This window comes from Peromyscus maniculatus, chromosome 2 (assembly GCF_049852395.1).
Source record: "Peromyscus maniculatus bairdii isolate BWxNUB_F1_BW_parent chromosome 2, HU_Pman_BW_mat_3.1, whole genome shotgun sequence".
Lineage (NCBI taxonomy): Eukaryota > Metazoa > Chordata > Mammalia > Rodentia > Cricetidae > Peromyscus > Peromyscus maniculatus.
Genome location: NC_134853.1, coordinates 104,056,200 through 104,083,781, shown reverse-complemented (window position 1 = coordinate 104,083,781; position 27,582 = coordinate 104,056,200). Strand labels below are relative to the sequence as shown.

The following is a 27,582-nucleotide window of genomic DNA, read 5'->3' as shown; positions in this document are numbered from 1 at the left end:
CTATTTTCTGTTACAGATGCTGTCTCTTTTACCAGCAAGAGTTATCAGATTGCTAGAATTTATTGGATTTTCTGGAAACAGGGTACAAACAACATTTTGTCTTAATTTTGACAGAAATTTCTGCTTTTCTCTCTTGTAGAGTTCTCTTCCCCAACAGCTTTGTAAATGATGTTCTTTCAAGAGTGCCTGGTGTCTTAAGTTTGAGATAAATACCTCTTCTTTCACAGAGTGCTCCCTCAGACTTTCCCAGTGAGGTTCAAGTGTTTCTAACTTCCAGAATCATCTATTCATCTTTCTGATGGAGCTCACTCCCATAGATAGTGAGTTCCTGTCTCACCCTCCCCACTGGGTGGCAGGTCTACAGGCATAGAATCCTTTGTTCTTGCCCATCGTAGTGCCTAAGCTTGGACCTCAGTGTGGTTTTCTGTGGTGCTGGGGATGAAACCCTGGCTGGCTCTACTGAGACAAGTTCCCACCCACTCAGAATTGCTAATTTTATCAAAGAAATACGGTATTTCTTGGAAATGAGCAGTTTATTCCTCTCTCTAGAATCACTAATGGATACAGATTAGTTTGATCTCTGCTGCTCTGACCAGATACAGTGTAGGGGAGGGAAAGGTCCATTTCACCTACACTTCCAGGCTGCAGTCCAACATGGAGGGAAGGCAGGAACCTGGAGGGAGGAAGTGTGGGGAAGTCTGTTTGCTGACGTGCTGTATTGCTTGCTCATTGGCTCATGCTCAGTTAGCTTTCTCACACGGCCCCACACCACCTGCCTAGGGATTGGTGCTGCCCACAGTGGGCTTTCTTTTTGTATCCAGCACGGTCCCCAGCAGACCAGTCTGAACTAGGCAGTTCTTCAGTGTAAGCTTTCCTCTCAGGTGACTCCAGGCTGGGTTATGTGGACAACTAAAGTTATAAAAGGATTCATCAGTTTGCCTTCTGCCAGTTTAAAATGTGGAGTTTGTTTCTGTTTAAGTAGTACCATTATTAAAATGAAACCCTAAAGTACACGGAGGGCAGGACATAGGAATGACATGTGAAATTTTCTAAATGTACTCTTTTTTCAGTCAGATTTTTCTCTTTCTGTGATGCAATTGTTCTCCACAGGACCTGGGCCTTCTGCAGCTACGGGAAGGTGCGTCAGGAACCAGCATGCGGTCCCCGCTCTGTTGCCTTACCATCCTGGCTTTTCATACCTACATCTCCCTTATTCTTGGTGAGAGCTGGGAGTCCCTGTGGGCTTCTGATTGATTGAGTTGGAAGATAGTGAGATTTGTCATAGTCATCTTTGGCCGAGACACTTGACTGGTTGTTCTCACTGAACATTTTGAAAAGTTACTTGCCGGGCGGTGGTGGCACACGCCTTTAATCCCAGCACTCGGGAGGCAGAGCCAGGCGGATCTCTGTGAGTTCGAGGCCAGCCTGGGCTACCAAGTGAGTTCCAGGAAAGGTGCAAAGCTACACAGAGAGACCCTGTCTCGAAAAAAAAAAAAGTTACTTGTATTTATGTATGTATGTATTTTATGTGTATGAGTGGTTTGTCTACATGTATGTCTGTGCACCATGTGAAGGCCTGGTGACCACAGAGGCCAGAAGAGGGCATTGGATCCCCAGGTCCTGGAGTTACAGTCTATTCTCAATTAAGATTTATCAATTAGGCTGCTGAATTGTACCACATTCGTGTTAGATTTGCAATTTTTTTTTATAAAGTTAAATTTGGAAGTGAAGTAAGTTAATATTGCCCTGAAAAGTAGAAAAGTCACTGGGAATCTGAAATAGCCACTTCCATTCTTAAGAGTTTATGTGCCCTGGAGCTCTTTAAATCATGTGCTTCTCAGATGAAAACAAAGGCAAAATAATCACTTTCATCTTGTCTGCGAGTGTTGGTTGCGTGTCAGTGACATTTGGGGAGTTGGTCGTAAGTGTGTGCCGTGTTTCCTGAGCACTAAGCCGTGTCTGTTCACTTTCTAGGTACAGGAGAAGTGAACGTCGTGGAAGCAGAGAGTCTCCTCGCACCCTTCCTGCAGCAGTTCCCAAATGTATGCTCACTGTTCCAGTGTCTGTCTCGGCCAGGACGCATCAGCCACCATTGTCTGCTGAAGTGTCCTCTTTCCTTTCTCCACAGGGCTCGCTCATCCTGTTCTATCATGCCCGAATCGAGCTGCTGAAGGGCAATGTTGAGAAGGTAGTCATTATAGCAAGATTATCCGGGGGCAGTGTCTGTGTGGGGGTGGCATCACACGTCATTCAACATAAGTCACTCTGTCTGTGTGGACTAGAAAAGTAAATAGATCATGTAGTTCTGAAAAACTAAGCTTTTACCTTCTACATAGATGTTGTCATATTTAGTAACTTTCCTCAATTCGTGTTTATATATAAAGTACATGAAATAATAGTTCATGGTAGAATGTATAACATAGTTTTAAAAAGAATGTGTAAAATAACACATGGGCCATCTAAGGGGTTTCAGAAAACTTTGACTATTACCTATTTCTGCATTGATTTGGGAACTTCTCTTTTACCTATGATGTAACTGCTCTGGTTCCTTGTCAGAGGAACTAGTTGATTAATTCCCTTGAAGCAGAAGAGAAGAGTGTGTGTGTGTGTGTGTGTGTGTGTGTGTGTGTGTGTGTGTGTGTGTGTGTGTGTGTGTGTATGTATGATGTCCTTCCACACAAATGAGAGCAAGTGTTTTTTCTGTTTATATTAAACCTAGATCTTCCTCCAGGTCAGTATACTTAAGTCTCCCTCTGTTCATTCTGATGGCTGTATTTCCTTTCATGAGATGGATATTTATACTTACTGTGATTGGCCACTGCCCACTGTCACGTGTACATTTCTGTGCGGATCCATCCCTACAGAATTCTGGGTCAGAAGGCGCCTGCATCTTTGTCATCCAGACAAATTGCCTTTCATACTTAAGAGTCTTTCAACATAAACTTCTGTAAAGAAATGAGAAAAAGACCGGAGAGATGCCTCCGTGGTTCGCACCTGCTGCTCTTGCAGGTTCAGTTCCCAGCACCCACATCTGGTGGCTCACATCTGCCTATAACTCTAGGTCCAAGGGATCTGACGCCCCTTTCTGTAGACACCAAGCATGTGTGTGGTGCACATACTTGCGTGGTGCAGGCACTCACAAATATACATAAAAATTAATAACTCTTTAAACATGAGCATCTGTATTTCTAGTGCTCTTTGTCAGATCTGGAAGTCTCTGTTCTATCATTTTTTTGCCCATGTGATGAATGTAAAAAAAGAATTTTTGACTTAATTTTATTATTACTCTTATTTTTTGTTGTGTTTGTCAAATCTAGGGTCTTGTGTATTCCGGGCAAGTGTTTTGCCACTCAGCTACATTCCTAGCCCAAGTTTCAAATTCAGTTAAGCAGTTTGTGAATTTGTTAGTGAATGTGTAGTGATTATTTATTCTTTTCTCTGATTTGCCTGGTTACATCTTTATCAGTTTTTCTGATAAGGGCTCATTTAACCTTTGCTGATTTGTGGGCAGCAATGCCTTCTCTTTGCCTACCCAGTGCCTGGAATTTTATTTAAAGCATGTTTTGTCCAGTGAGGTTCTTATGCTGTTATAGTGTGTGTTTTATGAAAGAATTGGCATTTCTCTCTCATTTGGAAAGGGGCTTTTCTATTCCTGTGATACAAAGTACAAGGTTCCCTCACAAACTGAAGTAACATGGCAGAGTCTAACTGTACCATCACATGTGAGGAAGAGAACATAGTGTCATAGTGAGTGGCTCAGTGAGTGTTAATTCTGTTCTTTCTGTACAAAGTGTTTTGTGTATTTTCCCATTAGGTTATTATCCTTGTCTAATGTCTGGATGATGAGCTTTATGCAATTGACTTATAGGCTCAAGAAACGTTTCGAAAATGCATTTCAGTTCAAGAAGAGTGGAAACAGTTTCACCATCTCTGTTACTGGGAGTTAATGTGGATTTATATATACCAACAAAATTGGATGCAGGCGTATTATTATTCAGACCTACTTTGCAAAGAGAGTAAATGGTCCAAGGTAAAGTGTCCTGCTTTATTCAGTGTCTTCTGTTTGCTACATGGCCACAGTGGTTTGTCATTTAAGATTGAGTTTTCAAGAATGTGCATGGACACTTTTCTCAATTTAGAGACTGGAGGAGGAGGAAGTGGGCTGTGAATAGCTGGTATGTAATCACAGGCCTGTCCTCAGCATTCCAGGCTTAAAAAACCCCCCAAAGTGCTCTCCAACAAAGGCATGTTACTGCCAGGATAAACTGCATGTAGGTTTATAGTCTTTCATATCAATGATTTTTGTAGACTTTTAGTACCCTGTGACCAAATTTGGTGATGTTTAAAGTTAATTCTGAGCCCCTTTTGAGACATTGGGAGATAGAGCTCATCTTTTGTCTGTTCTGGCCACTCCCCACCTGTGATGGCACAGTCCTGTCATGGGGGAACGAAACTGAAAAGTGTTGCTGTCATCTGAAACACACTTTTTAAAATAGTTTCTGACATTTTTAATCAGTTTTGACAGTTGTGCACATGTATTAGAGCACCTATTTTTCCTTTTCCTTTTGTTTTTGTTTTGGTCTTTTGAGACAGAACTTCACTTTGTAGCCAAGGCTAGCCTGGAACTCACTATGAATCCTGGGTTGACCTTGAATTTGAGGCGACCCTCCTACCTAAGCTTCCCATGTGCTGGGATTATAGCCATGCCATTAGCTCCATCAGAGCATTGCAGCACTTCACTAGAGCAGAGAGCTAAAGCCTGCGTTTGTTTCATTTTTTTTAATTTAAAAACTTCATTTATACAATGTACGTTTATCATGTTTCCCTTCCCTCAACTCCTCCCAGATCCCCCCTGCCCACCCTACTTTATGTTCTCCCCCTTTCTTTAAAAAAACAAACCCGTAATCATAAAAATGAAAATCAAAACACACAAAGGATCAATAAAACAAAAATCTCAGAACAAAACAAAAATTCAACAAAAACAAAACAAAAACCAACCAAACAGACAAAAACCAAAAACATGGAGTTTGTTTTACGTTTGCCAGTTACTCCTAGGCATGGGGCTACCTCCTGCCCTGGAGTGTGGTCAGTATACCCAGTGATACTCCACTGTAGAAAACTGATTTGCTCTTTCCCAGCAGGTATCAATTGCAAATAGATTCTTGGTTAGGGGTGGGGCCCCATATCCACTTACCCTTCTTAGTGCTGGGACCTCGTTGAGACAGACTGTTAACCTTGATACCTTTTAACGTGAGGTCTGGAAGGTTTCTAGGTCACTTCTGTTGGCAAGGTTAAATGTCATGCCCTCTAGTGAGCCCCTTCTCTGTGTTTCCTCAAGGCAACATATGTGTTCTTGAAAGCTGCCATTTTGAGCATGCTTCCAGAGGAGGATGTGGCGACAACTAATGAGAATGTGGTGGCTCTGTTCAGGTGAGCACAACACTGTTTCTGTCTCAGGGACCCTGGGGGTGTTAGACACATCTGACTTTCTCCCTTCACACTCTACCTCGGTAGTTTTTAATTTCTCTACTCACTGATATGGACACACTTAGAGTAACAATTTAACTGAGAGCCAGCATGTCATTCTTCAGCCTGACTTTGAGATGTGTTTGCCTGTCTGGGAATCATGGACACATACCGTCATACTTGTTTTCTAGAATTAGGGCTTAATTACCAGAGCTTTGCACCTGCTTTTTCACACTGGGGTTATTTTCCTCCCCATTTGAGTCTTTCAGTGATATAATTGGATATTTTTTTTGGAATCCTTTCCCTTGATAATGCATTCATAAGAAAGAGACCCCCCAAACATATAGTCTTTCCCCATGAACATATAGTTTTTCTCCATTTTAGTTTCATTTTCGTGTGCTTAGATTGTGTGTGTGTGTGTGCGCATGCGTGTATGCATTATGTGTAGGAGTGTGTATGCACACCCAGGCATGTGCAGAGGACAGAGGATGACATTAGGAATTCCACTCTACTGTTTTCTGCCTTATTCTCTCTAGACAGGGTCTCACTGAATCTGGAGCCAGGCTGTTGGCCGGCAGATCCCGGTGACCCTCACGTCCCCTGTCTTCCCTTTCCCATTTGACTGGGTCACAGGCACATGTGTGACCCAACCTGGGATCTGAGGATTTGAGCTCAGTTCTTCACGCTTACACAGCCGGCACTCTTACTGAGACATCTTCCAGTTCAAGTTCCTTAGAATTTTGAAAATACTAAATCCTGAGATGATTATTTACAAAATTACCTATGCTTGGTTCACTATCTCAAATTTGCGTAAATGGATGGCTGTCTTCTGAGACATATTATGTTATAGATCTGTGCAATACCTGTAAAGAAGAACAGGAAATATACTAGTGTACACTCCTCTCCTTTCTGCTTACTATGGAAATGGACGGTTTTATACCTAGATTAGCCTGCACTGTGTTTGACAACTGTGAGTCACTAGCTGAGCCGACTAACAGGAAATATGTGAGTTAGTGGCTCTCCTGGAATTGTGCTGCATTCATATTACCTGAGTGTGCAACCTAATTGAGATTCTGGTCCCAACCCTAGGACTCCTGATTCAGGTTTGGGGTAGCGCCCAGTAATGGTGCATTTGGAACAGGTTCCCAGCTGCTACTGGCCTGTGATGTAGGATAAACACCTCAGTTGTGAATATGTGTGCTCACCGGCTTTTCCCTGGGGATCTTCACAGACAGGTAGATGGCTTGAAGCAGAGGATCGCGGGGAAATCTCTACCAACTGAGAAATTCGCCGTGAGGAAGGCCCGTCGGTACTCACCCTCCTCAGGGGCCCCAGGAAAGCTCGTCCTGCCCGCCCTGGTACCTGCTTTTCTTCACTGTTTACACACTACAGATGAATTCACTACTGAGAGCATCAAGGAATATATTTACCTTTGGTTGTGAAGCTTAGAGCTCAGTGAAGAACTAGTGTATATTTATACATAAATTAATTTTTAAAAATTGAAAATTTCACCTGAGGCTTTTTGATTGGCCAGTACGTTCTAGACAGTGTGAGAAATCCTGTCACTTGATTTTCACCAGAAAGGAAATCGCAGTCTCAGCTCCATGTTTCAGATGAGGAAGTTGGAACTTCGGAGAAGAAGGTGGCTTCACTAAAGTGGAATTTTTCACGAATATAGTTTGTTTAATCTGGGCGTGGCGGCTCTACCTGTAATCCTAGCCCCTGGGCCGCCGAGCCAGAGAATTGCTGAAATTTGAGGCCAGCTTGGGCTGCATTCCATAGTGAACTACAGAAAGAGACCTTCACAAACCAGCTGCCTTCCCCACCCCTGAAATATGTCTAACCCATGTAGCAAAACTTCACCGTATTGATGTGGAATTGTAAGCGAGGGAACCTCATCCCTGAGCTGTGCCACGTCGTTTAACATCGCAGCAGCCTTTTGTAGGGCATGGCTTTCCCACCAGAGAGGAGCTTCCCTTTGGACTACTAGCGTGTTCCATGGCGGAGGGGCCCTGGGCTGCTAGCTGCCCCAGTCCTGATTGAGCTAACCTTCCTAATCACCTCAGTTTTGGCAGAGCCTCTTTGAAAACACAATTTGACGGATTTTTAAAACAAAGCCTTGTTTTAAGAGTGTTGGATATGCCACACGGCCATGACTCTCCGGCCTTGGCACAGGAAAGTGTTTCTGGTGTCACAGTCCTCCTCTTGGTTGGTTCTGTGAGCCTTTTGTAACTTGGGGGATCTTTTAATCATTCTCCTTTGAAAGTTATGTAGCATTCTCCAGTTTTTTTATTGTCATAGACATGTTACAACGAACATCATTTACATGTACATGTAATTCTCTGGGAATGTTTTCAAAGAAATGGATTTCTTAGTTGAAGACTATGTGTTAATGTTTGGATAGATAACGTTAAATTTCTTATCCCCTCCCCCCCAATACTGTATCAATTCAAATGACTGATAATACATCCTTCTTTTAATTTGCATTTCTATGCTAACACTTTTGGGTGTCTTTGTGTGCTCATCAGTTTTAGTTTTTTTCTGCATTGTTGTTTATATCCTTCTTTAGTTTCACTGGGTGATTTTTGTTTTGTTGCTGACTCTCAGAAGTTCTTCGTGTGTTTTAAGAGGAATAAGAATATAGCCCCGACAGTTCAGACAGGAGCTAGCCTGCAGCGAGCACCTAGACCCAGGTGTTTCCCACAGAACCGAAGATTAGAGTGCCAGGGTGGGATGGAAGTGTGGTGGACCTGCACTTGTGTCCTGAGCACAGACAGTAACGGGAAGACTGTGCTCAGCATAGACCGCAAACCCCTCCCAGTTGATGCCTGCCGATGCCCGAAGCGGCTTTAATCCTGTTCCACATTCATTGATAGCAGGTGGTTTGCATTGGCAAAGAACTTTCTATGTCAAAGAACTTGCCAGAAACTTTACTGGCCCATTACATTTCTTTGTCTACATTAATACTTAGACACTGGAATATCTAGGCCTCTATCACGGTTTGAGTCACTGAAGGTTGGTGGGTACACAGTGACGAAGAATTGACTAGAATTGGTTATACCTAGGGATGTTACCACAGCCTGTTTTTCATAAAAAAATTCAAACTAAGCTTGCTTCTTCCTTTGACAAATACTATATCCATAAAAAAAATTTAAATCCTCGGTTTAAAAATGTCATCACTGAATTGTGCTCTTGGTTTCCACTGCCGTAAAGCAAGCCTGACGCCATCATTTGCTGCTTCGTTTCCATGGCTGCTCTGGCTAAGAGGATTCTCAAACAATATCTGCCGTATTTTAAAATTCATGCTCGTCGTATACCCTTCAAAATACGAACTGCACTATCTGGACATTAGAAAAATATTTTCAAGCAAAAACACATTTGCTTTTGATCCAAAAAAAATTCTCATCTGTTAGCCCATTAAATATAATCTGCAAGGAGAAGTCATTAGTTTACATTTCAGGAGCTGTCATTCAGCCATATGGCCTTTAAACAAACGTGTTTTCTGCATATTGGATCACATTACTGGGCCGACACATGTTTTTAATGATATAAAAGAACCTGAGCCCAGTAAAATAAATATTCCAATGATCATTTCTAGTGATATGCTTGGAAACACTTTATGTAAACAACTAGCAGACATTTTAAAATATTTCCCTTTACTTAAAAGCAACAACAAAAAATTACATTAAACAAAATTGTTCATAGTGTCAGTTTTAAATATTATTTTACTTCTGTATCTATATTCTATCCAAAGAATTGTATGCTGGTAGATAATTAGTGTGTGTTTGTTGAATGAATTGATGAATTTTTACTAAGGGCATAAGATATATGCTCACTTAACCCAGAGCCTGACAGACAAAAGGCATATAGTAAACCCAGGGGAAATTATGTCACTAAATTACAAATGAAGAAAGGTTAGAACAAGATCCTGACTGTCATGTTGAAGTCCTTAGCAGACAACCTCACCTATGCTCTTCTTCTATCCTTCCTCCGTAGGAGATGATGTACGTCTGGAATGGCTTTTCAATAGTGGGCAAAAGAAAGGACCTTTCTGAAAACCTCTTGGTGACTGTGGAGAAGGCTGAGGAGGCTTTGCAAAATCAGAGTAAGTGTAGAGTCTTTGTCTCGGCTCTGTTTCCTCTCCAGTCTCTCCCTGGTGCACATCTGCCCATGTGGATCTGTGCATCTCAAGAGCAAGACTTGAGCTGGTGTCTGGGTGGTTGTCTTCAAGATAAAGGGAGGATGACACTTTTTGATCCACCAGTGAATGGATGCCTGCCACAGAAGAACATATAGAATGTGGTTCCACTGTTACGGCACAGCCATTGTGGGACAGTTTAAAGATGGATCAGTTAGCATTTTTGTAAGGAACTGCTTTTTTTTCCTTAGTCTCTTTCTGCTGCTATAGCAAAATAATATAGGCTAGGTGATTTATGAAGGAAAAAAGTGTGTTTTCCACGGGTCTGGAGACTAGGAGGTACAGGATCAAGGTGTTAGAGCTGATGAGGAGCTGCTTCTTGCTGCCCTTGTAGCATGGCAGAAGCATCACATGGAGAGAGACTGAGACACACAGCACTCATCACCACCCTCTTAAAGTTCTTCCCTCTCAACACTGGCTGGGGACAGTTAAATCTCAGGATGTTTTAGCACCTCTGTGTTGTGGTTTGAGTGGTTCCATTGCTTTATGTTCGGACCCACAATACATTCTATGCCCTCTTCTGGACTCCATGGCCACCAGGCATACATGTGATGCACAGACATACATGCAGGCAAAACACTGATACACATAAAACAAAATTAAATAGTAGTCAATCTAACACAGATAATCTTTGCTATTTTATTGTGAAATTATTGTTAAAAGAAAAAGATTTTCTTTTGTGGAAATCAATACAACCACATAGTTTGAAATTGAGATAAAATGGAAGTATATTAAAAATAAGATTTAGAGCAGGTGGTGGTGGCACACATCTTTAATCCCAGCACTTGGGAGGCAGAGGCAGGTGGCTCTCTATGAGTTTGAGGCCATCCTGAGTTTATAGAGTGAGTTCCAGGACAGCCAGAGCCACACAAGGAGACCTGTCTTGAACTCCCCCCCCCCAAATCAAAATAAAATAAGATTTAGGGACTGGAGAGATGGCTCAGTGGTTAAGAACACTTGCCTCTCTTGCAGAGGACCCAGGTTCTATTTCCACCACCCATATGGTAGCTTATAACTGCCTGTAACTCCATTTTCAGGGGACCTGGCCCTCCTCTGCTGGCCTCCATGGTCACCAGGTGTGTATGTGGTGGTACACATTGCATGCAGGCAGAATACTCATATGCATAAAATAAAAACCAGGTTTTTTTTAGAATAAGATTTTATGAGATGGACTTCTCCAAAAATTCAAAATTTTGAACAAATTTAGTAGTGCTCCTTGTAGTTCAATGAATTTAACTATAGATAGCTTTTGCCTTTATGAGAATTCTCTAGATTAAAGCCTGAATATTTACAAATTAAATGGATGAATGGATGTTTATGTGAGAACTGGAAAGTAAAGGAAAACATTTCTGGGGGGTTATGTGAAAACAGTTGTAGGATGTTTCCCCGAGAAAAAAAGCCAGCTTTCGTCCTGTGTTACGGCCCCCACCTCCCCCTGCACAGATGGGTTGGACTGAGTAGGATAAACTTCCATGCACAAACCCGGGTCTGGAGTCCTCTGTTACACCTCCCCCCCCCCCCCCCACACACACACAGACGGGTTGGACTGAGCAGGATAAACTTCCATGCACGAACCCCAGTCTGGAGTGCTCCTGCATCCTCCCAGCTCCCGAGAATGGAGCCCTTGTCAATCAAGGGTCTTGAGTTTGCGAACACCGTTGGGTGTTCCTCTGAACAGACTCTTTACCCTCAGATTATTTTGCCCTCCATTGACTGGGAAAAAAGGATTAAAGGAGTCGTGTTTGCGTCTTACGCTCATACTTGTGAAAAGCTCAGAAACCAAAACCGCTGCCTTGTCTGTTTCTGTCTCTCACGGCGTCTTCAGATGAGAGGCCCGAGCGAGTGTGGGTAAATGAGCTGAGACATAGGCCTGCTGACCGTCCTGTCCTGTTCTCCCCCTGGGTAAAATTACTGGTTTATTGTCAGGGTCACCTCGACCTCACTGCGTGTTAGGTTTATAATGGTTTTTAGGACCATGGTTTTATGTAGGAACATTATCTTCCCTGCCCCCAAACTCCTGACTCTTGGTAAATAAGCTCCCATTCTTCGGAGTGAGAGGTGGAGAATCTGTGATCGGAAAATTGAGTGGCGTTCTAAGCCTGAGATTGTGGGGCTTCCACCCCAGCCCATTCTTAGACAGCACATCAGATGTGGTTCTGGTGTTCAGTTGGTTAGCGTGGTTCTGGTGTTCAGTTGGTTAGCGTGGTTCTGGTGTTCAGTTGGTTAGTGTGGTTCTGGTGGTCAGTTGGTTAGCGTGGTTAAAGAGCAGAGGGAGAGGGTGCTGTTGGCCTGCTGTAGAGCCTGGCTGTAGTCAGTGAAGGTTGGTCATCCACCCAGAGGGCACAGCCAGGACGCAAGAGCACTTGGTGACACGCTCAGTCGGCACATGGTGGGAAGTTTTGTCCTGTTTTCTTTGGAAGTCACACCAAACTCATCATGTAGCCGGAAGCTGGCAGCAGATCCACTTTGTCTGTCGCTGCGGTTAATGTGTGTGGCGACATTCTGCAGCAAGTAGAGTCAGCTGCATAAAGGAAGGTAGGACTGACTGCCTGGCGGCTTTTCACGGGTCAGTCACGTCTCCCTCTGGGTACACTGAAGCGAGCTTCTGGAGTGCTCCGTGTAGACAGCACGTGAGTGTGGGCATTGTTACCGTGATTTAAAAAACAAAAACGTTCTCAACGTCATCTATTTCTCTCTGTGCTCGCGCACGCGCGCGCGTGTGTGCGTGTAGGTTAGAGGACATTTTGTGGACACTGGTAGTGTCCTTCTACCATGTGGGTTCTTGGGATCCAGCTCAGGTGGTCAGGCTTTACTGGCAGGAGCCTTTACCCACAGGCCAGCTCGCCAGCCTTGTTGCAGTGATCTTTTCCCCCCAGTGGAAAATGGAAACTGTTCAACTCTTCCTCTTTCACGAGAGTGCAAATCATACAGGGGAGTGATCATGTGACAGGCGTGTGCCGTGGGCAGAGGAAACTGCCTTTGCTCCTGAGGTTTGTTGAAGATGTGGAATATGAACCCCTCTGTCACAACACTAACTCAAGATCTCCACAGAGTGACTTTCCTGGGTTTTCAAAGGTGGTTGTCTGTGCCTCCTCCAGAATCATCATTCATTGAGTAAGCAGATGTTGTCATAACACAAACGATTAGAAATCTGCTTCTCAGAATTCCGTAGAATGTACAGAGCTGAGACTGAAAAGGAGCGTCCAGTGTGGACCTGGCTGTGGACTTGGGCCTGACGGCCCTGCTTCTCAGCAGACATCTCTAGAATGGGTTAGGAGTGGAGGGTGTAAGGTAAGGTGGGGCTAAGTCAGTCGTAGGAAAGGTTAGAGGTGTTGTTATCTGCCGTTTTCCTAGTGCGTGACCCATGACATTCCAGCACTTGACAGTTAGAGGAGAGTCTCGTATGTCTAAACACTTGAAGTGAACCGAGTCTCTCCTAGTTGGGTGAGTAGCACTGTTAACTAACCTCCCATAGGTGAGGTTTACCAACTGAAACACCAGCATGTGTCACTGATGAGATCGGAGGCTTGAACCCAAAGCATCAGACTTGCACTATGGAAACTTCCAGGGTCTAGTCAGTTCCCTTTACCACCCCTCCACGCTGCTGTCACAGCCTGAGACGTGTAAATTAGCAGTCTGTCTTGGAATGACTTCTTTGCCTGTCACTTGCAAAAGAAAAAAAGCAGAAAAATCTTCACGAACGGAACACGTGGCATGGCTACCTTTGACAGCTAGCCGCCACACCATGTGGTTCACTCTGCTTAATATGTACCCAGACTGAGCTGGAGAAGGCCGGAGCCTGAGTAAGGAAAGGAAATCCTTGACGTTCTCCTGGAGCATGGAAGTTTGAGGCGACTTTAGGTGCCTTTCCTGTATTTCAGAACCATTTCATGGCATAATTTTCCCCCAAAAGAACATAACCTGAGAGAATTGATAGGTTGTAAACATAATGATCTGGAAGAGAGGTGTCTGCTTCCTGCATTTCCAACGGGTGGGAGGCCATCTGCTTCTCCATATGGAAGTGCTATCCTCTCCTGTGCGGACGCCAGCCTAGTTAGAAGCCAAAACAACAGGAGGAGACAGCCTGGTTCCTCCTCCTTTACCTCTGAGAGAATTAATGAAGCTCATTCTTTATTTAGAGTTCAGATTTCCTGTTGTAGCTAAGGCCGCAAAATTCCCTATGACCACCTGAAAAATCTGCCTGTGAAGTCTCCCTTAGTGAATGGTGTAAATGAATAAATTCAGCGTTCTTCTGAACGAGTGTTTTCATTTTGTTTGATACAGTATAGACTAGTAAACTTAGTTTTAAATGGTCCCCTGAGACCCAACATCAGTTAGTCTTCCTCTCAATCAGGACTTTTGGGAAGGATTTTGCGCTGGCAGGGCAGCTCAGTGTTTGCCTCACAGAGGAGGGGCTGGCGTTCACCCCAGGCACCACAGAAAGCAATGCCTTTCTCAAACCCTTTGTCTGCCTCTTGTCTTAAGACTTGACTGACTCCGTGGATGATGAGTGCTTAGTGAAACTGCTGAAGGGATGCTGCCTCAAGAACTTACAGCGGCCCTTGCAAGCTGAGCTCTGTTTCAACCACGTTGTGGAAAGGTAAGAGCCAGCCTGGGGATGAGTTGTGGCTCCGGGGGACTCTCTGGGACAAAGTGATGTGCCAGGCCTGTATCATGCACACAGCTACGGTCTGCAGGGAATGCGACTTTATGTACTTCCGCTCAGGGTTTAAAGATGACCCGTTTCCTATATGGACGGCGATCCTCTTTTATAGCAGGACAGTGCTGCCCTGATGAGAGGTGGAGCAAGGGCGAGGGCCTGTGGGGACCGCTGGCCGCTGGGAGTTCTCACTGAAGGCCTAACTATGCGCTTTGCACAACGTGGGCCCCGTAACGGTGGACCCTACCACTGTTCATAAAGAACTGGAAGCCGCATCTAATGTCAGATCTCCTGGTTTTTAAACATTGGCTCATTGTTTTTATAAACCCTGCAAAGATGGAGGCCATACAGTGCCCTTTGTCACGACAGTGTTTATGAGAATGTAGGGCACAGTATCTAGTTCCCAAATAAGATGATCTACTGTATTTGGTGAACACACTAAAGAACTATCCATGCGGTTCTAGTTTATTGGTGTTTTCCTGAGGCTCAGGGGCCAGTGACCACAGTGACCTGTGTACTGCTTGCTTTGTTATATTGACTCTCACAGGGAGTCATTTGGGTTAAATCATGGAAGAGTTTTCTTTCCTACTCCCCTTACTTTGGCTTCTGCCAAAGCCACTGCCATGTTAATATCCTGTTTAACAGTTTTTGGATCTCTTGAGCAATGTAAATCTGAATTGTAAATTTCTGTGAGGCCCGGCCTGTTTGTTGTTAATTTCCAAAGAGATGTGTTTTGTTTTTTCTTGGTGTCAAAAGGGCAGGCAAAAGGAGGCCATCATCTGTCTTGTTTCTTACCCGTGAGTGGCTTTCTTTTCATCTGCTTTCTCCAAGGGACAGAGTCTACCTTCCGAGCTTAGGGGGTTCAGCTCCAGCCCCTGCTTTCTATGGGACTGGGCCTGATCTCCTGTGTGGCCATTGAGCTCAGCGTCTCGGGCCCTCTGCAGACCCCAGGGCGCCTTCAGCACAACTAGTCTTGCTGTCTTACTCTTACTTCTTGGCATCCAAGAGTAGTTTGGGTTATAGCGTGGTAAGCTGAGCTATAGATTACTATCATTGTTTAATTTATTTTCAACTTTATTTAAAAAGTTACAAATTTATTTAAGTTATACATTTATTTAAAAGGTTACAAATAAAAATAAAAATCACACACTAAAGTTAATCTGGCACATAAACTATGCAAGTCAGTGAACAGTCAGAGTAGCCATTCAAAATGGAAGCTGTGGGGTTTCACATTGGATTTTATGCTTTTAATAATCAATATATTTTTGTGTACTTAGCCACCACCCAAAACGGAAAATCCATTACAGTTAGAACTAGAGAAACAGTTTGCTCTAGATTTAAAAGGCTGTTTGTTACTCAGGCTTTTTCCTGAACTTCTGGTTTTCATAATGATGCTGAGACAGAACCCCCAGCCACAGAGTCATTGATGTTTTGAAGAATTCTAAGACTTAACTACAAAGGAAATTGATGCCTTGTTAAACACAAAACGAATGAGACTTCCTTATCACTGAATTTAGAGTCACGTGCTCATGAAGATGCCCTGGTCTTCTCGAGGTTCATCTGGAAGGTCTCTGTGTGTCTTGATCTGCCTGAGAGGCAGTGCCACACCAGTGCTGGCCGTTCATTAAGGAACAAAAGATTAGTGTATGGAAGCATGCTTCAGTCCATAGGCTGTTAAGTACCATATCTGTGTGACAGCGGCCTTCCTCTGGTGATAGTCTTAGTGTTGTCTGGGAAATGAAGAATGACACGTGTTTCAGATGATACTTTTTGTGTTCTGTTAAGACCTAACTGATGTTCATTTGCCCTTTTAGTGAAAAGCTACTGAAGTATGACCACTATCTGGTGCCATTCACTCTGTTTGAGTTGGCACTTTTGTATAAAAGCCAAGGGGAAATTGACAAGGCCATAAAGGCCCTAGAAACTGCAAGGTGAGTATGGACGGTCACTTTGTCCTGGTGACGTGGAGTGGGAGACATCAGAGCCAATGCAGCAGCAGCAGTGACATCGCACTCCATGACGCTAGTGAGCTAGTTAGTGCAAGTCAGCGTGACTGCTTTTGCTGACTTGGGTGTGGTTTTGCACGTGGGCTTTTCCTGTAGCTGTGCCATTTCGAGCCTCTCAGTCCATCGCTCTGGGACTACCTAGAGATGTTATGTGTGCACCCAGCTGACCAGCTTCAGCTTCTTCTCTTCTATATTGGGAGTCAGCAGCCTTTTCTGCAAATGGCCAAGCAGAAGGTATTTTGGCCTTAGAGTGAGTATTGGTTTTAGAGTGTAAGGCGTTTATTGACTACACTTAATATATTGTAAGTGGCTGTAGTGTGGAAGATAAATGAATAATGGGTGTGACCAGAGCTGGTCTTTGGGTCATAATTTTCTGACCAACAGATATTGTCACATAAATCATACCTGCCATTTCCTTCAAGAACCTCTGATCGTGTGAGACTCTCCCCCTGCATTCCTTCCTTCCTTCTATGGTAGCTCTAGTGTCTCATCATTTCTGCTAGATAGTGACTCAGATTGTGATCATGGCCCACTTCAGCAAGGCAAAACCCTGCAGTCTGTTTGTCTGGAGCACTTGGGGCAGTGGAGAAAGAATGCCATAAAAACTCCAGGTCGTTGAGTGTAGTAGCTCACACTTGTGATCCATACTGTAATCCCAGGCACCATTGCCACAAGTGGGAGGCTAGCCTGGGCTACAGAGTGAGACTTTGTGTCAAAAACAGACAGCAAACAAAACCAAAAACCAAAGCCAAAACTTGTAGGTCATAAATAGCTTAGTTGATTTCTGGTTTATTTCTTCAGATTTACTGAATGCCTGTCTTATGCCAGTTACAGTGAAGGCCATGGAGAGGCTGCTGTAAACTCAGCAGGGAATGCTCTGCAGGGTTAGCTCGAAGAAGATACCAAGAATTGAGAGTAGTCTGATGAAATGTCCAGTGTCTGTCTGGGGCACCTGGATGTTAATGGAGTTGAGATTCTTGGGAGGAGGTGATAATCGACACCAGCATTAGTTACCTTGTTTGGAAAAGATCAGTCACCGGGAGGCTGTGTAGGGAGCATCCTGCACAAGACGTGGCTGTAGTTTGGTTAGTAGGTGGACAGTGATAATTTTTTCCCGACTGGTGAACACTCAGAGCAACGGGTTTTTGTGAAGAAAGTATTCTATCTCAGAGCTATAATACTTGGAGGTGGCAGGGTGAGCTGATGAGATATGCAGCTTGTTCAGTGCTAAAGTCAGGGTCACATGGATACAAACCTCAGTCTCCAGCACAGAGAGAGAGCTGCTCAAAGCCATCATTCCTGAGGTTGTTAAGCTACAGAGCAGGAGATGGAGGTCTTGTGCAGTGTCTGGAACATTCTAGTCTTGAGATTAAGCCGTAAGATTTGAAGTCAAACATCTTAATGAGACTAAGTGGAGTTAAGAGGACAGCAAGTTGTTGCTGTTTAATTTTTTCTACATATGTCAAGGTTTACTTACGGTTGTTCCAAATGGTTAAGTACAACATATGGCTCAGAGAGTCGAGAGCGTGCCCACAGACCTGAAGACCTGAGTTCTGTTCTCAGAACCTACATAAAGGTAGAAGGAAAGAGCCAACTCCAGAGTAGTCCTCTGACCTCTTCACAGGCTCTGTGGCATGAGTACCCTACCAATACATCATATACACATCCAATAATAATGATGAAATCAACATGAAATCTCTGAACTCATACAACTGGTTATCAGCTAAGAAGCGTTCAAATATGAAAACCCAGAAGTTAGAAAGTAGTGAGAATGGGTGGGTGCTAAAGAGTGCAGCCGCCAAGAAGTTGAGCAACATAAGAAGACCAAAGCTCTAGCGGTCATGTGTGACCTTGACAGGGAGATGAGGAGAGGAATGGAGTCAGCGACTGTGGTGAGGTGGTAGACATGTTTGCTGTGAATACAGTGTAAAAGGGGAAGAAGCTTTAGGGACATGGTGCCACCAAGTTTCTTCTAAAAGATACATGGACAGTGTAGGAAGAAGCTGCTTTAAAAGGTTAACTTGTTGGACATGAGGACAGCTGACGTTTTGGCTGTGGTGTCCGTACATAATCACAGGAATCTGTGGGGACACTGCACTGTGCACCTTCAAAGGAAGCTATGGGGACACTGTGCATCTTCAGAGGAAGCTATGGGGACACTGTGCATCTTCAGAGGAAGCTATGGGGACACTGTGCACTGTGCACCTTCAAAGGAAGCTATGGGGACACTATACCTTCAGAGGAAGCTATGGGGACACTGTGCATCTTCAGAGGAAGCTGTGGGGACACTGTGCATCTTCAGAGGAAGCTATGGGGACACTGCATCCTCAGAGGAAGCTATGGGGACACTGTGCATCTTCAGAGGAAGCTATGGGGACACTGCACTGTGCACCTTCAGAGGAAGCTGTGGGGACACTGCACTGCATCTTCAGAGGAAGCTATGGAACACTCTGCACTGTGCATCTTCAGAGGAAGCTATGGGGACACTCTGCACTGTGCATCTTCAGAGGAAGCTATGGGGACACTGTACATCCTCAGAGGAAGCTATGGGGACACTGCACTGTGCATCTTCAGAGGAAGCTATGGGACACTCTGCACTGTGCATACTGCTGCTTCAGACAGTGACTGATGGAACATAGCCCTACTAGTACAGACGGAGCAGCAGGTGATGCGGAAAGACAGCTCTTTACCACTGCAAAGCACTCCAGGCCACCACTAAGCAGACAGTGCTGATAGGGCAAACAAACATACCTTCCCATGACTTGAGGACCGTGTCTGTCTGCCGTTCCCCTTCGTAGCATGGGCTTTTCAAAGTGGCCAGAAATTGAGAAAATACTCCGGTGTTCTTTGGTAAATCTTAGTAAGAGGTTTATTTTAGTCTGTGAACAATATGTCATACTAACACTCATCAGTTACCAAGAAAGTGTGTTTAAAAAAAAATAGAAACACTACTTCAAAGGAGCCACCAGCTGTCTGTCTGCCAAGTCAGGGTTTGAAACCAGGAGATCTAAATTGAAGCTGGTTCATCCATTTTGCCAATTCCTAACAATTTTAGCAAGGAGAGGTCAACATGAGTGATTTAAATCATTGTATTAGTTAGGGTTTCTGTTGCTGTGAAGAGACACCATGACTATGGCAACTCTTATAAAAGAAAACATTTAATTGGAGCTGGCTTACAGTTCAGAGATTTAGTCCATTATTGTCATGGCAGGAAGCATGGTGGCATGCAAACAGACATGGAGCTGGAGAGGGAGCTGAGAGTCCTATATCTGGATCAGCAGACACTGGGCCCGGCTTGAGCATCTTGAAACCTCAGTGACACACTTCCTCCAACAAGCCACACCTCCTAATAGTACCGCTCCCTGTGAGCCTATGGGCCATTATCATTGAAAGCACTATAGTCAGATTTTCACGTAATTTTTGGATTTTGTGCTCCCTGCTTTTCTTTTCTATGGTTCTGGGGATTGGCCCCAGATTCTCTGGGTGCCGGGCAATTTCTCTACCTCTGTGTTCTACCCTCCCCCCCTTCTCACTGAGTTCCCCCCTCCCCCTCACTGTGTTCCACCCTCCCCCCTCTTGTGGTCCCTTCTGGCACTGGTCTAATCGAGTCATTAGTGAGGAAACCACTGATAACCTGTATGAGAACTGGAATAAATGGTTTTGGGGTCACAGGGTCACCCTGCTGTCTTTATTAGAGCAGCTTCATGTGGGTTTCCAGGCTCTTTTCTTCAGTTGAATAATGTTGATTGTTCATGATCATTGTGTTATATGAACTGCCATAACATTTTCCTCTAGAAATAGAAGTTGAACCATTTAGCAATCAAACAAAATATGCCATGCCCTCACGACGTTGCTATAGATATGTTTTGGTAATTAGAATGTTACAACTCAAAAGTATGACCTTTTAAGTCACTACCGGGGAAGCTTCTGGGAACCTAGAATGCAGACTCACAGTTCACTTTGCCCCACAGAAGGAATCTGCACCGATACACTTGTGAAAATAAGAAAGTAAATTGGAGATCAGAGGGTGGCAGAGAAGGGGGTGGGGGTGGGCAGTGGGAGGGTAGGGTAGGGTAGGGGAGGGGAGGGGTGCCCTGCTAGACAGAGAAGTGCTGACTGTTCCATTTTATTCTTCATTGTCTTCAGAAACAACTACAAAGACTACTCCTTGGAGTCCAGACTACATTTCAGAATCCAGGCAGCCCTTCATCTCTGGAGGAAGCCGTCCTCAGACTGATGGGATTGATGGGAAAGCACAGGCTGGCATCCCCCAGTTAACAGGGACTCTTGCTGTGGAGATCAGTCAAGGTGGAGCTGTGATCCTTTGACTTAGAAAGGAAACTCTGTTGTCAGGTGCTTCCTGTCACCTGAGTGGCTCAGTGGTGGTCTACCTATTTTCCCCAATGGAATGCCATTCAATATTGTATAGAAATTCTTATACTCTGCCTTTAAAAATAATTTCACATTAGATTTCAATTGAGGGACGAAGTCTTTTAAAAGACTGGCAGGTACAATAAAGTCTAGCTAGATTATTTATTTTTTTAATGTGAAAATTAATATTGTTCAAGTAGCAAATGGCTTTATAAGCAGAGCCATTTTTAGATTGGCTTGTCCTTTAAACTTCAGAGATATTTTATTGCTTAGTATTTAAATCTTAGAGAAGAAATAAATATCACATCTAAGATAATATAACAATGGGTTTCTGAAGGTTCTGGAAGAGAGAAGCCGAGGTCCTGAGGGATGAGGAAAGATGATGCAGTTGTAAGTTCTCGGCTTTCTGCTTTCTCACTGGTTGAAATGGTGGCATTTTTCAGAAACTATCCTGTATTTGAATGTACTCATATCTGATCCAGTAATAGCATTCAGCCATATAGACACATTTCTTATGTATCTATGGGAAGAAAAAGCTGTATTTTAAAACTCTCTAACCTTAGTGCTGAAGCCTGACATATAGACTATGACTACTTTTCTTATAGGAAGGAAAAATCCCTGTTGCTTTAAATGATATGTAAAATATCAGTCATTTTTATACTAGGATGTGGCTGGGCCAGCGCTGATAGGTTTTTTTTGTTTGTTTGTTTGTTTGTTTTTTGTTTTAAACATCTGGGCTGTGTTTTGGTTCTCTGAGTAGGAACCAGAGCTAGAGCATGGAGCTAGAAGAGCCAGGCTCTGCTACTGGTGAGCAGATGACCTTTCTGGAGTCCTTATACCTGTCAATCACTATATCTTCCTCACTTGTGAAATAGAAAAAGGACAGGTGACTTTAACTCTCTTTGAGTTTTACAACCATGAATCTGTGTATTAGGTATTTTCAACAATGTTTAGCATTGCATTCACATTCTTCCTATCTGGAATGTTTCATAGTGTTTTTTTCAGGTGCCCCCCCCCCCCCCCCAATCCACCAATAGTAGTCATCACAGCTACGGGCCAGATTCCATCCAGTGAGGAAAAACAAACAGTTTGTGAGTCCATGAATCCGGGTTTTTGCCCCGTTTACTTATCTGGATGATGGGCAGCTCCACCTTCGCTAGGCGGAGCCCCGAATTGTAGTCAGGAGTCCCTCTCTGTTGGGGAATGGTTAACAATGTAAGCAAACAACTTACCTTTTCTAGGACTTGGATTTTCCAGTGGGAATGGCAAGGCAGACTCCGTGCTCTGAGGCCTCAGTCCGATGGTGCCTTTGGTAGCTTTCTGTGCGCTGGGGAGTGGGTGATGATTACGGCTTTGTGCATGAGCACAGTCCCTGTAAAGAACCAGCTGAGTCTTTGGGCTCTCAGGCCCATGAGATGAGTGTGGGCGGTCAGAAACCTCATGTTCATGCGTTTAGCACTGATAGCGGCCAGATCATGGCACTGCACCAGCTGTTCCCCACTGCACTTCCCATGCTTAGCAGGCGGGCGTTGGTGTGGCCCAGATCATGGCGCTGCACCAGCTGTTCCCCACTGCACTCCCCATGCTCAGCCCAGATCATGGCGCTGCACCAGCTGTTCCTCACTGCACTCCCCATGCTCAGCAGGCAGGCGTTGGTGTCCTGTTACTTGAGTAACCATTTCTTGACCAACGGTGAGGCAGTTCCTTGAAGAAGATGACTAATACACTTTGAGTCAGAGGACCATCCCTTCAGATAGCATGGGGGCAGATACCATATCACATTAATATGAATTATACAACTAGCTCCTGATAAAAGGGGAAATAAATTGTTATGATATTATAGGAATATGTTCGATAATTATATATATAATTTTGAAGAAGAGTTTATAGATTCTTTAGAAGAGATTTAATAACATTATTTTTAAAACATATATATATATTCATATTATTAAAGAATATAGTTGGGTGTGGTGGCACATTCCTTTAATCCCAGGACTTGGGAGGCAGGGGTAGGCAGATCTCTGAGTTTGAGGCCGGCCTGATCTACATAGTGAGTTCCAGGCCAGCCAGAGCTACATAGTGAAACCATGTCTCCAAAAGAAAACACAAGCAAAAAGAATATATACCCATATTATGTGAGAAACTGTCAGAGCTCATGGTCTGTAACAAATTCCCATTCTGGTATAAAATGAAAAGAAAAATTGAGGTAAACACCTATTTCCGGGGCTGGCGAGGTGGCTCAGCAGTTAAGAACACTCCCTGCTTCCCCAGAGGACCAGGGCTGCTCTGCCAGAGCCCATGGCAGGCAGTTCTCAATGGTCTGTGACTTCAGAAGATCTGACCCCTCCTCTGGCCTCTGTAGACACCCAAAGAGACATGGCATATGTTCACATAGAAGAGACACACCCATACACATAAGTAGAGAGTCTTTTTTTAAATGACCACTTTGACATTATCAAAGAAATTCACCTGTGTCATTTTGTTTGGTGGTTTTCTTGTTTTTATTACTCATATTCTCTTCAGCAGTGTGGAGCATCTATCTATCTAGGGCCTTTATAAACACTGAAATAGAATCAATGCCACAGACATTTATCTGTTTCCTGTCATGTTCACTGTACCGGCACCAGTTTCTTAGGATGTTTGTAAGAATCCATCATCTTTTAAAAATCTGTTCAGTGAGGAGCAAGTGCCTAGGAACAGCACTCATCTGATCATCTTTAGGAGAGGCACAGGTGGTGGGTTGGGGTTCCGGTGTCTCTAATGACGGTTTGTATAGACACTGGCAGAGCTGCCTCTGTCCATCTTACATAGGGAGGCGGTGTTCCAGTCAGTGCTATGTAAATATAAAGGTGGTGTGTCAGAGCCTTGTGAGTAGGAAACAGTTAATTGCACCAACTCCATGTGTATTTGAACACTTGCTCTTCCTGCATGTAAGATGTGTTCCCCAGTAACAGAGCAGACAGTTTAGTGGCTTTCTGAGGAGTCAGTAGGTAGGAGCTACAGGGACATAAATCCCAGATTCCTGGGTGTGAAGGACAATCTGCAGTCATTAGAGCAACCCAAGAGTCCCACCAGCTCCTTGGGAAGGGGCAAGTTCAGCAGTACTGGGTGGCTGTCGTTCCTCCCTGGTCGAGTGGCTGGGTTAATGGAATTGGAGGGCAGGCCATTCTGCAGGTTTCGGTCAGGGCTTAAAGCCTGTGGTGTGGAAGGGTAGAGAGCCAGTGCCCCTCTTCATATAGAAGTGCACGGTCCTTTCTCCGTCATCCTGTTGTGATGGGCCCTAACACATCTGCTGTTAGTGCTCATCATGATTCTGTGTCTCATCCATCCCCGTGAGGTCTGTTATCTTCTCGAGAAGAGCCCCACTCCCTGGGCAGTGAGTAATTTAAAAACGGTCTTCATGACCAAGTGGAGAGATGGATTCTGGAATTATTCCAGTTAATTCTCTAGACTTTGGTTTTCCTATTTCTCTCTTCCTCATTGATGTATCCCTTGTATTCCTGAATCACCAGTTCTGGAACAGGTAGTTGAAATTAGTTAATAAGGCTCGGTGACTGAAATCCTAAGCGTTTGCGATTCATCAGGCCTGGGTCTTAGAACACGATTTTGTCCTTTTCAGCCGTTGAATGTATTACTTCTTCAGTCCTTCTCTGTCAAGTGTTCTAGCCACTTGTCCAGTGTGGCTGCACCACTCCTGAAATGGCCATGGGCGGTGGGACCTTCCTTCTTGCCTGCAGTGGTTCTCAGAGGCTTCCTGGGCTCTTGCCCCCTGGCGTTCTGGCGTGCACTTGCTGTCCACTGTGACTGCCCATTCCTGGTCTGGTACATCGTCTTGTTTCAAATCTCTCAGTGGTTTGCTTTTGCTCTTTAAGTGCCCTTACACTTTCATTCTTCCTGAGTATTTGGCAGATGAACGTTGGTCTTACCCACCTCATGCCCCTGTGAATTCCTTGTGTGCCCATCTAAAAGTCTTTATTTTTAAGATTGCTAGGTTAGTCTTATTTTATAAACTATCTTTGCATGTCACAGTTGTTAGGTAGCTTTCATGAATAAGATAATTTCTGAAAAATTTAGTGAACCCTTTGTGATACTTTTTTTACATTATCAACTAGCTAACATTGACCCTCTTCACTAGTCCAACATACTATTTAAAGATTATTTGGCATAATTTATCCATTTAAGGAATAACATGGAAGATGATTTTTCGAAATTTAAATATTTTATGCCCTCCAGTTGCCTGAGTATTTTGAGTGTGTGTATATTATGATATACAAAAATACAAATTTTAATCTCTTTAGGCACCTCTTTATTAGATACAATGATAGATCTAATGTATCAATAGATTGGTCTATAGATAAGTAATATAAAACAATTCATATTGGCTAAGCTTTCTTGCCCTTTTAGGAGTGGAATGGTTTCTTCAAATTGCTCTCCCACAGCCCAATTACATATTTTACTGTATGTATTAGATTTCTAGACCCCCCGCCTCCCTAGTTGGTATCTTGATCAATTGTACATTTGCTGTTAGCATTTACTATTTTAGAGTGTTGAACTTGAAGTGTAATGTAAAGGGCACATCAGACTCTGTCGTCAAGGAAGACGGACTTGGTGTAAGTGCTTCCATGTGATCTGGAGAGACTTTTGTGTTTCAGTCCATCCTAGCCCATGTATAAAACTTCATTCCTTCAGAAGGAAGTGACAGAGTTCTTCTGTGTGTTGAGATGGCTGAGCAGGTTCTCAGCCTGGACCACGCAGGAAGACTAAGGCCCGTGGCCTCCTGTGTGCAGTGCAGTGACGTGTTCAGCACAGTTATACTGCAACAGGCCTGTGCGCAAAGATCAAACCAGATGCCTCACTGTACTTAAATAATAAAGAATTCTGTACATGCCTACAGGTTGAATTTTATTTTGTTTTATTTATTTTTTGTGGTGCTAGAAATGGAACCCTAAGGACTGGTGCATGCCTTGTAAATGCTCTACCACTGAGCCACGTCCTCAGCCCCAGGTGGAATGTTGAGTAGGAAAAATCAAGGTACAGTAGTAACAAGCTTACTGACGGTGAACACATAGTACACCCTGTGTGCTAACTCAGTAGTTCTTAGAAGTGTCTAATTTAAAGGGTGAACATGGGACATGTGCATATTACATTGGATGTGTTTGTTTTATGCCACATTAACTTTTTTTTTTTTCTCTTTAAGCCTTTGAATTAAAAGTCTTAGTAGTTTGGGTACAAAAGAAAATAAAAAAAATTGTTTTCAGTGGAACAGAACTGAAAATGAGTGTATCGGAATAACTGAGCTCATTAAAGAATATTACTTACATTTATTTTTGAAGGAATTGCTTTGAGTTTGAAGTCTACTCAGTTTGAAAGTGTGGCACATTCTCCTTGAGGAACTAGACAGACCTCTGACTTCAGTCTTATCTTTAATAGAGCAGAATGCACAGGTTGCAATTTTGGAGATAGTAAATGAATATAAATAATTTTCACAAATTCCCTTTTTTCTGGAAGTGTTCCCCCCCACGGTAGACAGTTAACTGCTTTCTGCTCGGCTCTCCTCCTGCCTCCTCCTGTCCTGGGGCATAAACCAAGGGTGCGGGCACACTGCTAAGCAAGCAATGGGCCACTGAGCACCAGCCCAAGTGAATTATTTTTAAGGAAGTAATTTACACGAAGAGAGATTGTCATAAATGTTTGAAATCTCAGGCTTTTGGTTCTGTTTAATGTTGTAAGAAAATAGCACTGTTGGGTCCAGATTACCCAGGATTTACTGAGACAGCCAGCATGTGCCACTGATGTGTGCTGTACAGGAGGCACTTGATGGTTAACAGTGTGCTGGGCTCAGTCACCGAGTCATGGGAATTCTAGAGCCAAGTGTTGTTCATCATTTTTCCTTGTGTTGACTGTTGGCATCTGAACACCTGAATGAATATTAGCTGTCTCTTTATAGATTACTATTTTAAAATATTTATTGCAGATGTTCATAGAATGCTCAATTTTTGGTGCAAGTTATATACAAAGGCATATATATATATATATATATATATATATATATATATTTAATAACTGAGATGTATTATTTTATTGCACAACTTATTTCCAAAGCAAATTTACTTTGTGGGTGTTTGTCTTTTGAGATTTTTTTTTTCCTCAAAAATACAAAAAGTAAACCTGTCTTCCCTTCTGGCCTGAAAGAGGCCTTCATGGTAACATTAGCTTTTCACTTATTTTTGGAGTAGGCAAAATTAAAGGCATTTACAAATTTACAAAACCAGTTTGGAGTTTCCAGTTGAATCATCGGCGCTCACATCTGTACTTAGTGTTCAGTGTTGTGCTGGTCAGGCTGAAGGCATCCTGCCTCAGTCTCTTCTTTTCCTCATTGTACTGAGCGTGGTCTTCTGTAGCTCATTTTCAGCAGTCAGTCTTACAGAGAAAGCCATTTTAGACTTGGAAGGTGAGGGCTCTTTGTAAAATGAATGTGTTAATAACATCCATCTGCTAATCAGTGAATTAGGCTCAGGTCCTAGAGAGGGAAGAGGCCATCTAGAAAGCTTTCCCTCAGTCAAGGAGGAAGAAGAAAGTGTGAACTGATACTTGTCATGTAAAAGCTGTGTTCCCATGACTTTTCGTATGCTGATTTTGTGTTATTCGTTACCCTCTGTGATGTGTAAGTGAATGTAGATAAAGATTTAAATTTTCAACATGAAGACAACAGTTCCTGTTTCTATTTTTACAATTTAGACAGTTTTGAAAACAGATGTCCTATTAGAAATTGTATTTTTAAGTGCAAATAAATCAATTTGAAAGTCATTACGTTTCCTTTTCCTTCTTGTAGAAGGCTCTATGTTATTAGATGCATATTTAAGTTGCCAGATTGTTTTTGG

At 43.4% G+C, this 27,582-nt stretch overlaps 1 protein-coding gene across 2 annotated transcripts in view; it reads left to right on the top strand.

Moving 5' to 3' along the window:
* Ttc39b (tetratricopeptide repeat domain 39B) overlaps positions 1-20,864 on the top strand; it is a 99,372-nt gene extending 78,508 nt beyond the window's left edge. For both annotated transcript variants that reach the window (XM_006975990.4, XM_042271363.2), the window contains 11 exons: positions 17-82; positions 1,111-1,219; positions 1,975-2,042; positions 2,129-2,188; positions 3,869-4,030; positions 5,339-5,430; positions 6,698-6,824; positions 9,463-9,571; positions 14,150-14,264; positions 16,139-16,255; positions 20,477-20,864. In XM_006975990.4, the coding sequence (XP_006976052.1) occupies positions 17-82; positions 1,111-1,219; positions 1,975-2,042; positions 2,129-2,188; positions 3,869-4,030; positions 5,339-5,430; positions 6,698-6,824; positions 9,463-9,571; positions 14,150-14,264; positions 16,139-16,255; positions 20,477-20,567 (1,116 nt within the window). In that variant the 3' untranslated portion in view covers positions 20,568-20,864. The remainder of the gene's footprint in view (positions 1-16; positions 83-1,110; positions 1,220-1,974; positions 2,043-2,128; positions 2,189-3,868; positions 4,031-5,338; positions 5,431-6,697; positions 6,825-9,462; positions 9,572-14,149; positions 14,265-16,138; positions 16,256-20,476) is intronic.
* The last annotated feature ends 6,718 nt before the right edge of the window (positions 20,865-27,582 follow it).